The 16,174-nt window shown below is 47.4% G+C and overlaps 1 protein-coding gene and 1 long non-coding RNA gene across 3 annotated transcripts in view; one reads left to right on the top strand and one right to left on the bottom strand.

The window, feature by feature from the left end:
• Positions 1-6,831: 6,831 nt before the first annotated feature.
• LOC115248348 (uncharacterized) lies at positions 6,832-8,691 on the bottom strand. Its single transcript, XR_003887249.1, has 3 exons — positions 8,539-8,691; positions 7,442-7,521; positions 6,832-7,345 (listed from the first exon to the last, which is right to left on the bottom strand). It is a non-coding gene; the product is annotated as an uncharacterized lncRNA (long non-coding RNA).
• Positions 8,677-16,174, top strand: part of LOC101064458 (latent-transforming growth factor beta-binding protein 1) — a 65,649-nt gene continuing 58,151 nt past the window's right edge. For both annotated transcript variants that reach the window (XM_011616802.2, XM_011616808.2), the window contains exons 1-2: positions 8,677-9,139; positions 11,505-11,578. In XM_011616802.2, coding sequence (XP_011615104.2) covers positions 8,715-9,139; positions 11,505-11,578 — 499 coding nt within the window. In that variant the 5' untranslated portion in view covers positions 8,677-8,714. The remainder of the gene's footprint in view (positions 9,140-11,504; positions 11,579-16,174) is intronic.

Below are 16,174 nucleotides of genomic sequence, written 5' to 3' on the forward strand. Positions count from 1 at the left end.
CTCTATGTTTTTAGGGGGAAGCCTACAATGTTCTGGATGGGTCCTCGCACAACAAACAGAGCAGGCTGTTTACAGACATTTTTTTTGAAAATGAAATACAAAATGTTCATGATTTGGGGCCAAAATATGCTCTGAAACCAATATAAACATCCCACACAGAGTGGACATCCACCAACAGTCATGCGAGGCTGGACGCACGGGCCCCGTGGCTGATTAGAGAACCAGCCCTGGCACAGCCCGGACATTTTATCAATGTGTTAACAGCTCCAGATAATTGCCCTGTCTGTCATTGTGTATTTTGTTTACCCGGCTGTCATATTGTTTTTATTTGTGCACTGATTTACGTCCTCAGTCTGGACTGTGGGGAGAGGAGATCACACAAAGAAAACAGAAACAAGCGTTTGGCGGCCTAATGACGGATAAACCAATATGCTCGTGCTTTCTAAATGATATATTATATTATGCTGCGTGTTGTTGGTGTCTGGGATTCTAACTTCTCTCACAGAACGCAAACGCCAGCTGAGCACGGAGAACCTGTTCCAGTGTAGAGGGGAAAAAGGGGAGACCGCTGCGGCTGCTGATGGAGATCTTATAGAGGGTCTAAGGTTGAGAATTCAGGGGAATAAAGTTGGCAACGGAAAGCATTGCAGGATGAAAGAAAGTAAAGACGCCGGTTAGCTTAGAGGAAGAAACAACTTCAACAAAACTTGATATTCTTTAAAGTAGTAGATAAAATGTAGGATTTTCTGACTCAATCGAAAGCAGGTGATTCCCAATGCTAGGTTTTGTGCTAGGCTAAGCTATAACTGACTTTTGGCTGCCGCCTTGCATCACTGGAGAAACTGGCATCGATCTTCTTGAGCCTTGGCAGGAGAGGAAGTGAGCATATTTTTAAGAAAATGCCACCCAAGTAGCCTTTTTAGATCCAATTTTAACACAGATTGTCAGGGTTTAGAAAATGCGATGTTTATTTCCAGATAAAAAGGTAGGATCCATCATTGAGCTGCAGGTTTTCCCTCCCTTTGCTGGGCTGTTAGCATTCATCTGCTGCGCACGAACAATGAAATTCCAGTCCCCGAGGTTCCCTCCCGCTGTATTTAGTCGTTCTTTCGCTGCAGCGCCCTGACGTGGCGTGCAGTAGGCGACCACTGGGTCACCGCTGTTGCTCATGATGCCATGTGAAGTCACGAGGCTCAGCAGGATGAGTAAACTCACCTCCTTTGGCACTCGAGGCAGTTTAGCAGCATGTCTGTCTGCGGGCTTGTTAAAACTTGGCTCCCTAATGAACATTCGGCCTTGAAGCCTGCTGAGTGCTTAGTGCCGCTCAGGAGACGAGGCCCTGGACACACGGGGCCTCTCTTCCTGCTCCCCACGGAGCGGCCCGAGTGTAAAACTCAGCCGTACCGACAGACCGGGATGGAGTCACATAAACACTTTTTTTTACGTTACGCTGAGCTGGAATGTTAACAAAAGGCAGGATCGGCTCCACGCTTTCCGTCTGTGTTTTAATTTCTTCGGCTTTATTTTGGAAAAATCGTGTCGGCGAGGGCGATTTCATTAGCTCCGCGGCTGATTATTGTCGGTTTGTCATCCCAGCCCCGGGGCGATCCAAACCCCAGCGCTGCAGCTCGGGAGAGCAAGAGGACACGGCGGTTCCGTGTCGCCTCACCGAGACCTCGCGACCACGCCATGACTTCACACTCCATTATGAACTCGTCCAATAATGTTTGCCTGCACGCGCGTGTGCGTCTGTCTGCGTGCGAGAACACTGCACAAAGCTGAAAATGTGGCGCGGCCTTTCACAGGGGTGTTGCGCAACGCCACTTTCTATAACCTGGCTCCCTCGGGGCGTGATTTTAGAGAGACGGATCCCTAAAAGCCGTGAGATGGATCTCTCCTTCTGAAAACTCCAACTCACATGAGATCTACTGGACGTCTGACCGTGAATGAGTGTGTCATCCATCTCTGTGGCTCTGACGTGACGCGGTTCAAAGACGTTCCGTATGAATAGAGTGGCTTTCCCAAACATCTGCCAGAGGTCCCGGTGTCTTTCAGCCCGGGGGGGCTGTAACAGACAGGTCAGCGCAGTCAAAAAGGCTTCCTCCCCGAGCCTCACAAGCCTGCTCCTCCCTCCGCTCTCGTCCCACGGACCTCTTCACCGTAACAAGGTTTCATTGACGGCCGCCGCGCCGGCGGAGCTGAAGTTTGGTCTTTGTTTCGTGCCGCTGTTGGTGTTCCCCTATTGACCCTCTGTGCTGGAGGGATCCCCACCCAGCTCTGGTGACTGGTAATTAGTGAAAGGCTGTGGCACAAAGCACTTTGAAGTCATCTCAGCTAATTGTCGCCTCATCCCCCGTTTGCCTTGAAGCGCGCCGGCGGTAAAAGCAACATAGGTTAGGCGAGGGCCAAAGGTCCGTCCTGACTAAATGGACTATGGGAAAAAGGTTTAATGGATTGAAAAATAACAAATTTATCATGCTTAATAAAGCTATTCAGTTCAAATTGAGCTCACGCGGGGGGTTAAATCGCATCATAACTTTCTGGCACTCGACCTTCACTGTTAATTGGGGGCAGAGAAGAAGATTTTTCATTCAGCGAACGGTTGCAGAAGCACATGATCCTCTGCTCACAGCTAACCGAGCATGAGGCCCGACCAGCCGCCATCAGATCTGAGCATTACAGGAGGCTGAATACTACTCGTGGTGCAGGAGGGAGGAGGCGGTTAGCAATTAACAGCAGCGCCGAATCAAACTGATGTGCTGTCAAGCCGCGAGGCTGGAAGGCACGTGTCATCGGTGAATCAGCCGGCAGCGCGCGGCGTCTCATCCATTCCCAGCAGCGAAGGTAAACTGACCTTCACCTGCATTACTCAGCAGACCGATATCAAAACAAACTGACTAACGGGTAAATCTGTTCCTACATCCTGCGTGTGGTCAGGCCGCCGAGGGCCGGCAGGGAAAGATTTTTCACCGCCAGATTGTCTATCGCAGCTCTAATCCGGGGAAGAAACGCAGCCTCTATATAATGAGCAGAGGTCCCTAAACTGTGCGCCCGGGAAAATATTACAATAACAATGTTAGATTCATTGCAAGCGTTTATTGTGCTTTGGGCATTTTTCTGCACTGATTTGTTGGGAGCTTCTTGGTGGTGAAATAGGAGCCTCTGGAAGTAATTACAGAGTTCAGTGAGCAGACTATTAACGCTTTGTACTGAAGCCCAAATGGCTTTTACAGGTCCTGCTTCAAAAACAACAGCACTTTTATAAGAATGGCTGAAGAATCGGTTATAAAAAAGGAATGTTGAAAACTGGGATGCACAATAATAATGCCTCCCCCCATGAATGAACTAAACTTGTCCTCGCCCTCATGTGGAAGCCCCCTCTAATAGCGTCTCTGCGTCAGTGCAACCGTGATGAACGGCTCTGTGATGTCTGCTCGGAGCGATTCTCCCTGCCGTGGTGGTTTGTGGGTAAAACGGAGCAGATATCCATTCCTATCCTCCTGCTAGGACGGATAATGTGGAAAATGATCTTGATTTTCCGTACTGAAACAACGGTGGCTGAGGCGGGGCGGAGCGCAGCCATCGATCAGGCTCTGGGGGGTGCACGACAGAGGAGCTGGTCCGCGGGACTTTGTTGCCGCGTTGCAGCCAAGACGACAAAGCGAAGGAGACCTCGCAGGGGCCGGGCCGGGCGTCTGAGAGGCACGCTGAATCAAAGATGAGGGGCCAGGAACATTGAAAGGGAGGGGATAGAAACTCGGGGAGACAGTGGAAGAAAGCTCCGAGTGAAAAGTCTGCGTGATCTATTGCACACATTCAACCCTCCCTCCCGCTTTTTCTTTTTGTCGATTGTTCAAGGAGCCAAAGAAAACACTGGGACCGAACACTGAGGAGTAACAAGGAGGCACATGGAGAGGGCCGCGACGTTCACGCCACGCTCTGCTGCCAGTGTAAATCTGCCCTTTGGTTCATTTCATGTGATTGTTCGCAGTGATTTTAGGTTATGGCAAATAACTGGGCCTTAATTGGCTGCCAGCGGGATCCGCCCTTTGAATCCACTCCAGTGGCATCAAATGTGCAGCGCCATGACATCACTGTGTGCATTGTTCATGAGAAACTTTTAAAGGTCAGACGCATCGCAAATTAAAGCTAAACTGAAGAGTTTCAGTAGAGAATCGAGGTGTATACGCTCGCATAGTTCTTTAAACCTCCCTGGTTCTGTCTAGAAGAACATTTAGGGTTTGTTAGTTTTATTATTTTGACATTAGTGCCTGGGATGTCTCCTCTATTAGAGCTTAACACGGCCCAAGACTTGGTGTTTTATGAGTTGCATATTTGGCCCTGAGATGGGAGCAGGAGGGCACCATCTGCCTCTGTCCTTTTTAGCAAAAAGAAAATTCCTCTTCTATCTTAGGAAGCACCATTTTCTTCAGAGAGGAAAGTTATTCGCAGCTCCAACTCCTCTGGGGAGTTCACTTACCCCTGGCTGAATGCAGCCGGGTCCCTGCTGCACAGAAAATGCCCCCGTCGTCATTCCGGGCCCCGCAAAATGAACCCACACCAGGCAAAAACAGAACCACGCTGTTAATATCACCACCCCGCAGTCCAAGAGAAAAACACAGGAAGATAAATTTGGTCTGTTTTGTTTTTCCAGAATTGCTTTCTGTGTGAGGTTTGACTTCATTTGATGCAGTTGGCATCCAGTTGGTTTCTCTGCTGCTATGATACCTCCAAATAACAGGATGTGCTGTATTATATGATCTGTAATTATTTCTGTATCAAAGCCAAAACCAACAAAAGCTCTTCACAGAGTCCAAGCGGTAATTTGCGCTTGTACGGCTGCCAACAGTGGACAAAACTGTCCCTTCCGATATCTGGGACCTTGCAGGTAATATTGCAAATATTTCCATAGGGAGAACCCAACGTGAAGCAGAGACGCTTGATGTGGTTCCTTAATCAGCCCAAGGCTCCTGCTAGGGTAACTAACCGGTAGTTCCATCTGTTTCTGTACTTTTATGTGACATTTTTAAGTTGGTGGTTCAGTACCGAAGCTGAAAAGAAATATACGTATGAAAGATCTTAATCTTTGTTACAGTTTCCTTTGGATCTCTCAGAGAGCTGATGCCAGGTTGATTTATGCTTTTGTGTTCATGACTCACATCCATCAGGACTGAGCCAATAAATCAGCAGCTAAGTACCGTAGGACGGGTGTATATCCAGTTTGGTGACACGTTTGCCGTCCTTTAGCAGGTTTCTGGATCGCTTCACCATTTTAAAAGGCCTGATGTTGACAGATGGTGATTTCTTTTCTGCACTAAAGTGACAGCGCAGTAAAAGTGTTGCACATATGTTATGGTTTTAAAGGGTCTGCTCGTCCTGAGCACGTTCCACTCATCCTCCGCTACCTTCATCTGTTTCCTCTTGTTGCCGCACGGCTGTTAAACGTACGTCTCAGTAGACGTCGGCTGTAAGGAAAGCTGTCACATCCGCTAAAAAAATGCTATTATTATTAAAGCCCATAATTGGCAGCGCTCTACCAAATAATCCCCCTTCTTTCCACGTTTTCTCCCCTAGGTCCTCAGCGCCATTCAGTCGGTACAATGTCAGTATTATACGCTTCTGGGCAAAGAGCGAGGAGAGCCGAGGGCTTCGATACGAAAAGCAAAAGGTAGCTAACGACGAGATTGACGCGCCTTGTTGGTTCTATCCATTGAAAGTCATCACAGGGGCCGATTCACATGGGTCACTTGAAATTCTGCAGGCGAGACTAAGAATACGCCGTCGACGCTCGCTCATAATGAGAGCGCCACATTCTGGCACTAATGACACGGTTTGGCTTTCTAATGGGAACACTTGAACCCTGACTCACTCGCTCAGCGTTGACAAGGCAGGATGCAAGCGATGCAAATCCGTTTCTCTGGCAGGTGAAAGAGTTTGTGTCCGGCAGCCTCCGCATTTCTCCTGACTTTACACTCTAAAAATATCGTCCTGTCCCTGAGAGGAATCCGTGCCCATGGCCTGCACATTGTTTGTGGACTCTAATCTTATTTGTCAGATGGGCCGCACAAAGTGCGCGGCGTAACGCAGTTATGCTTCTCCTCTGTGTCTGAAAGCTGATAGGAGTGGCTCGGTTGTCATGCCAGAGCTTTGAAAGGGCTCTTTGTGCAGAACATTGGTCAAAGCCAGAGACATCCTCCTGGTATTTATTCTAAAGTTCCCCCAGATGCTGCAAATTGTATCAAATTGGGCCACGTTACAGTTGCTTTCATAACGGATCGAGCGGCTCCACAGATCTTCAGCCACTCATAACCGGCCCCTTTTGACCCCTGCAGGTGCTGCGGCGCGCCGTAAAAAGCCCTCCTGCACGTGTACTTTTGATATTTTATGTATGCGCGCGCATGCGGTCGCTGCTTTATTGGTGACAAGCTTCCAATGAGTTCTCGTTCTCAAAGATGTGAAATCCATCATTTTTCTGTTTTTTATGGAGAGTTTATGGGGGAGCGCAACGTGGTGGACAGCTGTGTGCAATGTTTCCACAATTAATGTAACTGATTATTTGATATTTTCTTGTAAGCTGGCCGAACTCTTCCAACCCAACCCAACCCCAGGGAGCAGTAACTCACTACTTAAAAGCGAGGAACTCAATTCCATCTTCAGCTGTGTTCCACGGCCTAATTAAGCAACGCTGCGATCAGTGTTTTGATCATCTGATGTTTATAATGCGATTCATCTTTATTTAAACTGTCTCTATACGGGGGTCGGGGGGACACCCTTCTGCTGATGGCAGTTTGGAGAGGAGGAGATGTGTTGTTTATATGGATACTGTCTTAAGATGATTGTTTTATTTCCACCTGAACATGTACACTGATTTATTTTGCATTGAATTGATGTCTTTACTTGTTTTGACAAAAGCTGCAATTAACTCAGATGTAAAAAGGTTAAAAAAAAGTCAAAAATATTGATTAAAAAGCTTAAATTGATGGATAACGTGGCCCTCTGGTGGTGGGCTGCAGTACAGGAGCAATATCCATCTGCCCCAGTTGTTTAGGTTGTTTTTTTCTACTAAGTTGACCAATCAAACCCTGGGTTAAAACTACATAATGGGCACCTGAGCGTTCTTTGCTTTTCTGCTCGCCGAAGCTCTGCTTTGTGGTCACGTCTGTGCGGCTTCGCCGGAGATGGCGACGGGTCCAGGTCGGCTCTGGCATCCAGCGGTTCCCCCCAACTTCCCCGTCTGTCTCGGCTGCCGTGGAGCCGACACCGGTGCGGTCCTGAGCGGATCGGTTTCATCCTGGATACAGCATCATGAGGTCTGGAGGTCTCATATTTTGGTTTTGGAACTTTCCTTGAGTTGACACAATGAGACGTAAAATTCAGAACATTCACACAAAAAAATGGAATGGAAATGAGAGATTCAGAGTCCAAGCTGGAGAAATCTGACCTGCTGGTCTCAGAGAAGGCAGGATTTGTCCGTGCGTGTCCGGGTCCCCTTCAAGGATGCTGGGGGCTATCGGCCATGATCTATGACACCAGCAGGGTGGAGTGAAGCTGTCGGATTTGACAAATGCAACATTCTTCTCCCATTAATTACTGCAGCATAAGCTCTAATCATCAGTGAAGCGTGACATGAGTTATTCAAAGAAGAGGATAAAAGCCAAAGGCTTGCTGAAGGTTTGTGGATCTTCTGAACAAGCAGACTGGTGGTCTTCCTCTCTGCTACTGCACGTCCTGGAATTAAGTCCTGTTAGTGGTAATAGTGCCCCGGGACCACTCATAAAAGGGAGCCGCGCATCGTTGCGGGCTGAATCCGAGAAGTGAGCCAACTCTTTTTGGGTTGTCCAAGATCTTATGGGAGAAAAGAAATGGGCTATTTCCACACGTTCGGGGGGGAAAGTGATGATACAGCACGGATGAGAGAGGGAGATGAATGGGATGTTATATAACTTAAACCAGTTTTTCCAAAAGTTTGGAGTTGGGTTCGTGCTGAAGGGTTTTGGTGGTGCAGGAATAAACTGACATGCTGTTATAAACACGAGCTTGTTGGCTACAGACGCATTTGTCTCGATCTGCAGCCTCTGCATTTAACTCGAGCTGGATGTTGTTGTTCATGCGGCAGCAGCGTCGGTCACAGGAGGAGACACGGTAGCATGAACTTGGCAACGCATGTGCGTGTGGGCACATGGACCGTGCGGTGCACTGAGTGAAGCAACAACACAGTCGACAAAGGGGGAGTTTCTTCTTGCAAAGCGCATGCAATCCCTCCAAAAAAAAAAAAAAACTCCCGGTGACTTCAGATCCAAGGAGGTGGTGATATTCATGGGAGCACGATTCAAACTCTCTCACTTGGAGTATGTGAGAGGAGCTTTAGCAGCGCCGGAGCCACCGCGCTGCTCTCTTTGCGCCTCGTTTAAACTTAAGCAGATGGATTAATAGCTCATCAGAAGTAACGGGAGTCGTGCACAACGAAGAAGAGCTTAGTTACTTCAGTTCAAAGTGCTGAGAGGGAAGCTGCACATATTTTTTTGCGTAAATTCATACCTTGGCATTATGAAGAGGTATCAATTTCATTCAATGGAGAGGATGTCTTCTTGCTGAACTCGTGTAGCTTTGTGCTGGATCGTTTTAGATTTCTTCCGTTTAAAAATAAAATCGTTACGCACTCTGCGCATTCCGCCGTGGTCCCCCCCTCCTTTTTTTCCCAAATACACGTCAAAATGGACCGTTCAGGACGCTTTATTTTAATACTGTTGACTGTTGCACTCGTGCAAATTAGTGACAGTCAAAAAGACACAACAGGTGGTGGGAGGAAAGGAGGTGCGGGAGCAGACCGGACAACTGGGGAGCCGCAGTCTCGGGACGGGAGTCAAGGTCACTCGGTGGGGCGATCAGGTGAAAGTTCTCCTGGTTCCAGCCACTCTGGGATTCCGGTCCGCCTCCCCAGGGGCGCGTCGTCGCAGCGGGAGGGCAGGCACACATCCGCAGCAGCGCCGGCGCGTCCGGCGGGCGCCTCCCGGGAGGATCCGGTCTCGGCGCCGCGGGGCAGCGCGCCGCGCACCGCCAGGCACCCGGTCAGCCAGCAGCACCGAACCAAAGTGACCCGCAGGCAGAACAGCAGGCCCAGCGCACGGAGACTGGCGGGGTAAGAGAGACACATGTACAATCCAGTCTGCTACAAACATGTTTTGGCCCATCAGGCTGTTTAAGCCATTAAACATTCCAGAAGAATGCGTGTGACCTATTTTACTGTACACAGTGGTTGACTGTAAATTGATGGTGGCCCACTTCAACAGAAGCTCTCTTTAAGACATGACATAACACACAAAAAAACAACAAACAAACATAGAGAAAAGTATAAATAAAACTGCAATCTGAAATTTTGGGGAGTATTTTGTTATTCTCAACATGAAGATTGAAGGGATTATTAATAAAATAAGCAGTTGGAATGAAGTGATTTGGGATCAATCCAGTCTTTCCCCTTCACCACTGCTTCAGCTACACTGATCTGTAAAGAGAGAGGGTGCAGAGAACAGTTAATATGCCCAAGATCTGTGCACTTCGCCTGTGGCCAAGTCCTGTAGTGGCCCTCGCAGAGTCTTGGCTGGAGAACATTTGTAATTTAGGTTATAGTGATCAGAAACACCTGTTTCTCCACTGGTCCCCCATTGCTGCAAATCCCTATTTTTAAAAGTTTCTTTAAAGAAAGAAAGGAGAAAAAAACTCCAAACAGTCAAGGGATTGTTTCCATACTTCCCTCACTCTTCAAGTGTTTTACATATTAATCAAAAGAGGGATCTGAGTGACTCATCTTGGGTCACTGATACCGAAATAAGGATGATATATCTCTTTTCTGTCATAACAGTGCCTCTTGGCTTTCAGAATGATATTATTTATACGGGGACCGGTTTACAAGCAGGAGGAGGACTCGATGGGTTCGCCATCTGGAGACATGCTGTGCGCTCACTTGGCTGAAGCTGCGGTTCACTTTCACGTTTCAAACTTCTCAGCTCAAACAGCTCCGAGTGCAGTGAAAACCAACACCTCCCGCAGCACGAAACAAAAGGCAAATATGGGAAAATGGGAAATAGAGGAGGGCATCGGGACGACCCGTCTCCAGGGCAACATTTTTCCATCTGTCAACACATAAAAAAGACACACTGACATCCGCCTGAACGTGCTTCGTTGCGACACGAGACAAATGTCTGCTCGAACCCGGGAGCAGAACGTCTTGTCCTGAACAGTGTTTTTGTTTTGTTTTTCTCTTTTTTTGCTTTCAAAGCGGAACAGGTGTCACTCTGCTCTACGGGAGCAGTTAGCTGGAATCGCCTTCACGTTGATTTGATTAATTACCGTCGGCTGAATCATGCGTTGGATGAATCAGATGTGTTTTTCATGACACATTTCCCCTCAGAAGGCTCAGTCATCTTGAGGGTGCTGGTAGCACTCGTTGCACTGATTTACCCTCACAGTGACTCAGTCTGCTCCCCCCTCCAGGCCCCCATTCCCAGTCGCCTGCACCCGTTGGACGGCTGGGACGTCTGGGTGACTCAGATAGCTGGGCGGTGAAATAATCCCGAGCCTCCACACTTTGGGGTTCAAACTCAAATACAGCTTGTTTTTGAACACCGTGTCATAATAACACCCGGGGCAAGTTGCTCATGCTGCTGTCTAAAGTTTTCAATAACAGACACATATCCCTTGATGGACTCTGAATGTGATGACTGAAGTCTTTGGCACGTGCACGGCCCGAGCTGTTTGATTTGTGACTAAGATGATACCGCCAGAGGGCCCAAACAACCGCGCGTTATCCCTGTGACGCCTCGCTAACATTTCCAGCATCAAATGAATGAAATCCTGCTGGGGTCAACGAGTCAATTCCATTATCTCTCCGAAATCGCCGCGAGTCAGGCAAGCACTTACTGTAATATTTCATGAAAGAGACGATGGGGCACGGGTCCGTGCCAGCGCGCCGTCTGTTGCCCTTAAGTCGCTCTTGCGGTCTGGTGCCTTTTCATCCATCTCTGGAAGGAAAAAAAAAAAGTTGGCCTGCACGGCGAGCTGCGGATTAGAGGGTGCAAAGACTTCAGATATCACTGTTTAAAACTTGTCATCTCTCATTTGCTCAGTGATTTACAGAAGATGCAGGGTGCTTTTCATGTCCCGAGCGTCTCTCATAATCCTCCCAAATCTCAGATTACTCTGTATTCACCCTGGACTCTCCGATAACAGAGCGAGGGACTTGTTGAGTCCCCGACCGGATAGAATTTCGTGACTTGCCTGGATTTTTTATCCAGGAAAATGCAATTATAGTGAAATCTCCAAGGTGCTCATATCAATGGGCCAGCCACATCAGAGTGATCCGACACTACGACAGCGTCTGGAACCAGATCAGTCTGTCATGCAAAAGTTTGAGGCCTTCCATTCTTTCTCTCACCCTGTTATTGCACACTGGATTTAAAAAAAAGAGTTATCAGTGTCTCATTTTTGCTGTGTTCCTTTTTATCCAGACCCAATGTCTGTGGAGGTCAGCAGTGCTGCTCAGGCTGGGCTTTGGCACCAGGAACCAATCGCTGCATAAAACGTAAGTTAAAAAAAACCCCCATCCTGACACACCTTGTGTAATAAAACATTAAAATCTATGTAATCTGCACAAATAGCCACCTATCCACCTACAAAGACAAGTTTCCACTCCTTGCAACCCGATGTCCCACATAATTGTAACCCATGCAAGCACAATTACTTTTCTGATGTGTATCAGAGTTTAAACTGTGCAGACAGCAGACCGCTTTACCTTCCTACATGCTCAGACTGAAAAATAACACTGTAAATGACTTGTAATGACGATCCCATCAAACTGAAATGGCCAATGAATGTTTTCCTTATAGCTCATCTCGCGCCATTCGTCTGCCTTTTTCTTCGCATGTCTTGGAAATTACCACCACTTAGCACTTGGCTCCCTTTTTTGACACAAGCCCCTAATTATGGGTGGGGCCATTTCTCTTTTACTGGACCGCAGGAGGATTTGACATTCTAACTGCCAGTTAATTAAAAGTGGAACAGGAGACACCAGCTGTGAATGCTTAATTGGCCACCGGCTGTGAACCAGTATTTAAATGTAATTTTAAATTGTTACTATTAAGGCCGTTGGGTCTCATCGGGACGATCTTCTGAGCGGCGTAGTCGGGGATCGCCCCCAGCTGCCGCGGCATGCATGGTTGCAATTTTCACATTTGTGACCTCAATTGTTAGCAAATAACAGGTTAGAAAGAGCAAGTCATCTCTGAGTTTTACAAGTGTCTGTCTTTTCCCCCTTTTCACCACGCTAACCATCCTCCTCCTTTCTCCCTCTCTCTCTCTCTCTCACACGCACACACACACACATGCTCACAGGCACACAGAGTTAACTGTTAACACACATTTCAGCCAGTCGATTACACAACGAGCTGATTTGCCCCAGCAGCCTCCTAATTAGATCTACTTCCCTCCTGCCTGGTGCGAAGCCTCTTTTCATTTTTTCTCTCAAGTCCCAGTTAAGGATGCACTTACCGAGGTGTAAATTACCCCGAACACAGAGCAAAAAGTAAATAACTTCAATCTGCCCGAACGTACCAGACCCAGTCCAAGTTGGCTGTGGTAAACGAGCCAGTGTCCGAGTGGGCCAGGGGTCTCTCCAACCATCTGGACCCTTTTACATCTTGGCCCTGACCCAGGTGCGGCTGGGGGCTACGCTCTCATCAGCTGAGCGAAACCCTATGGCAGGCAAGGTGCCAACACAAAGGCCCGAGACCCGAGCGGAGACTGGAACCCCCCACGTGGTCCTCCGTAGGGGGAAATAAGGCTCAGGCTCTCTTCATTCCATCCCTGGCTCTGGTCGGAGATGGCAGCATGAAAAAACACATTCACAGTGGGGGGAAAACAAAGTACCAAACCGGTTGAGTGGGAGCATAAATAAAATGTGCTGCGGACAAGCTGGGTATAGAAAATTCCTTCCGTAAGGATTGAAGTAATGGCTGATTTTAAAAAGTGTCAGCTGCAAGCTTCATCCGCGAAGACTGGGTCCGGTGTCTGGTGTTATGGCTCGGTAACAATGCCTCCTTGTTCAAATGGGTTGAGCTCACAGCAAATATATGACAGGAATTGGATCACTTGTTGTCCAGGGAGTGCGCCTACATGTTTTTAGAAATGTGTTTATGAAATGAGCTATGTCTGGGTCTCCGTGGGCCCAGTTGGGGATCGTTGTCTGGCTCTCCAATGACTTGGACCTGCCCATGTTCTGGCACGACCGACACTGAATGTGCCTTTTTCTTCCCCCTTCAGGATGGATGTGGAGCTGACGTACGTGTGCATTAAAGTGATTTAATTTGCTGCGAATAGCCACGCTCACGTGATAGAGCGCTCTCATGTGTATTTCCCTCCGCCTCCTTCAGAGGTTTTACTGAACCAACCTTTGATTAATTGTGGCTGTGAAGTAAATGCGTGAGATGTTTTTTGCTCTCGGGCCACATGCTAATTCCACGCCATATGGGGAGTCACATCTGTGTACCAGCATTGTTGTGAGGATAAAGTGGGGGCCACAGTGACGCCTTACCCGGTCACAGTTCCACGGTAGTCTTCCAGTCTGATTTATAATAAAAGACAGCTGCGTCGCTGTAAGCGATAAAGGAATCTTTCAAAGGAAAATTAAAAAAGTAGACGGATCAGAACCCACCTGGGCTATACAACTTTGCACCCAGGTTTGAAAAACCTCCAAATCCTGGATCTGGATTTGTATTCATACCAAAGCTCGATGCCAGATTCATGCACATTCCTGCCTCGGCAATTGTTCGGATAGGGTCCGGCGCCCCAATTCCCCCAGTGGCTAAGAGAGGATGGACGGAATATTTTCAGTACTGCAACTTCAACAAGATTTAGAGCTTTTAGTTGTCTAATGACCAAAATTTAGTTTTTTATCATTCTTTTCTGACGTGTCCCATAATCCCAATGGTCAGCTCGGAGTCTCAAACTTGAATTTTATCCAGTAGCACCTCGGAATTCTTCAGCACCACATCATCACTCACAAAAAGTGACATGGCATGGGAATTTTGGGCACTTGGTAATGGTAATCACTGAAAAGGGGAAAAGACCAAGTCGAATAAAGGTTTACTGTTTGTGCTGGAGACAGACACGGGAGCCTGTTTATATAACTGAAAGCCTCTTAGCAGGCGAATTAGGGTGAAAAATTAAACTGTTGACAAGTTTTAGGATAAATACATTAACCATTAATTCAATATTTTACAGTGCTCTTTTCTCTTTTTGGTATCTTGGAAAAAATAAATGAATAAAACCCGGTGGGGATGCCTGTGCTGGCTCGTTTCTTTTGTATCTTTAGATACGTTTTTCAGCCATATCTGGCTATTAATGGATTCTTTGAAAGGTGACGAGGATGGATTTAGAGCACCGACCAGGCAACACACTGGCACTCATTCAATCCTGTGACCTTGTGATAATATTGCGTGTTCATATAGCACTCTGCGCTGTGTTGTGCAGCTCTGGCTTCTTAAGTCGACAGGGCTTGTTTGGATTAATAATGTGCTATACCACACACAGTGCTGATGTTTTCAGACTGGATAACACTGGGGAAACCTCCCTGCTGCACGGAGAAAAGCTTCATTTATGTTGAAAGTGAGTTGCTCCCTAAACGACAGGCTTTTAGATCCAGCAGGGAAATTCATTCATCACGCTAGATCCTCCCAATATTTTGGCCAAAGTCTGCAGTCCATGTGGCACGATGGTTCAAAGACAGTCCTGGATCTATACCTGTTTCTGTCAGAGTGGTTGCAGATGAAAGATGCTATCATTCGCGTGGTGGGGTGAAGTTGATTTCATTCCCCAGAGCAACCGGTGACGGGCAGTGGGACTTTATTACTTTTTGAGTGCCTTCCAGCGTTCTTGGCCGGCTGTGCCACACAGAGTCCCAGTTGAACCCAGAGAAAACTGACATTGCAGAGAGCCACTTGGTTGGGGAACTTTTCCTGAGTTCTGCTGTCTGCTTTAACCGTATAGATTTAATGGATTTGTGGTATTCAGACTAACATATAACATCCATTTGGACAAATGAGTGGTGTTTTGCCCCCTCACTTGACAATTTCTACCCCACAATGTGTTCAGAACTACCACAGCTGTTTTGATAGCACGAGATGGGCCGATGTGATATCACGCATGTGGTTTGAATGATGTGGCTGATCAGTGTTTTCTGTAGTTACTCTTAGGATTTAATGCTGATGTAATTAATTTATTGCTCTTATTTGCTGCCACAACATGTGTGAAACAGCTGGCAAATACACGTGTTGATATTTGTTGACCTAAAACACTACAGTAGCTTCACCATTTTCAATGGATACGAGCTGCTTTTTGTTGGTACGTTGGTACGCGGGCATGTATATTTTGAAAGGTACCATACCAGGCTTTTTCCACCGAACTGGAAAAAAAGAAAGAAACGCAGAGCTTGAAAATTGCAGATGTATAAATGTGTCTTCATTTTTGAGCATCCAGGCAGAATCAAAAGATTTATTACACGTTACAACTGTTGGAGCTGCACTCCATTATGGCATATGCATGTAATCAAAGCGTATACAGTACAACACGCAAGTAGAGTTCACAGTCCAACCGAAGCACATGCACGTAGCGAGATATTGCCCGAGATCCCACGATACCAATAGCGATACATGCATTCGTTTTTCAGCAGAGCCGCTGAAGGATGAGTCAATGTGCTTGAGAAAATCGACTCCATCCACGAGTCATGCTGAGCAGGGGTACGTCGTTCTGCAGCAGGGGAGCAGGAACATTTGAGAAGGAGCTTGTTTCCCATGAAAAAAGGACACCAAACACCACCAAACCTCCTAATCAGCCTTTTCTCTTTTTATGACAACTGGAGGTTTTGAGAAATCCTGGCGTTTCTGCTGACGCCGGTGACATTATTGCTGCACAGACAGCCGCAGAGCTTTCCTCGGGTTTATATATGCGTGTGGATGTGGATTTGCGAGGGTTGCGCAGCACTCAGTCTTGCCCCACAGAGAGTTATGGCCCATTAGACAGACCCTATAATCAATACACACCTCATCATCCCCCAGACCCATCATTAACATGTATGTCGGACAGCTCGTTCTCAGTATTTCACCTCTCCAGCTGGTCTGGGTGC

Source organism: Takifugu rubripes, chromosome 2 (genome assembly GCF_901000725.2).
Source record: "Takifugu rubripes chromosome 2, fTakRub1.2, whole genome shotgun sequence".
NCBI classification, from domain to species: domain Eukaryota; kingdom Metazoa; phylum Chordata; class Actinopteri; order Tetraodontiformes; family Tetraodontidae; genus Takifugu; species Takifugu rubripes.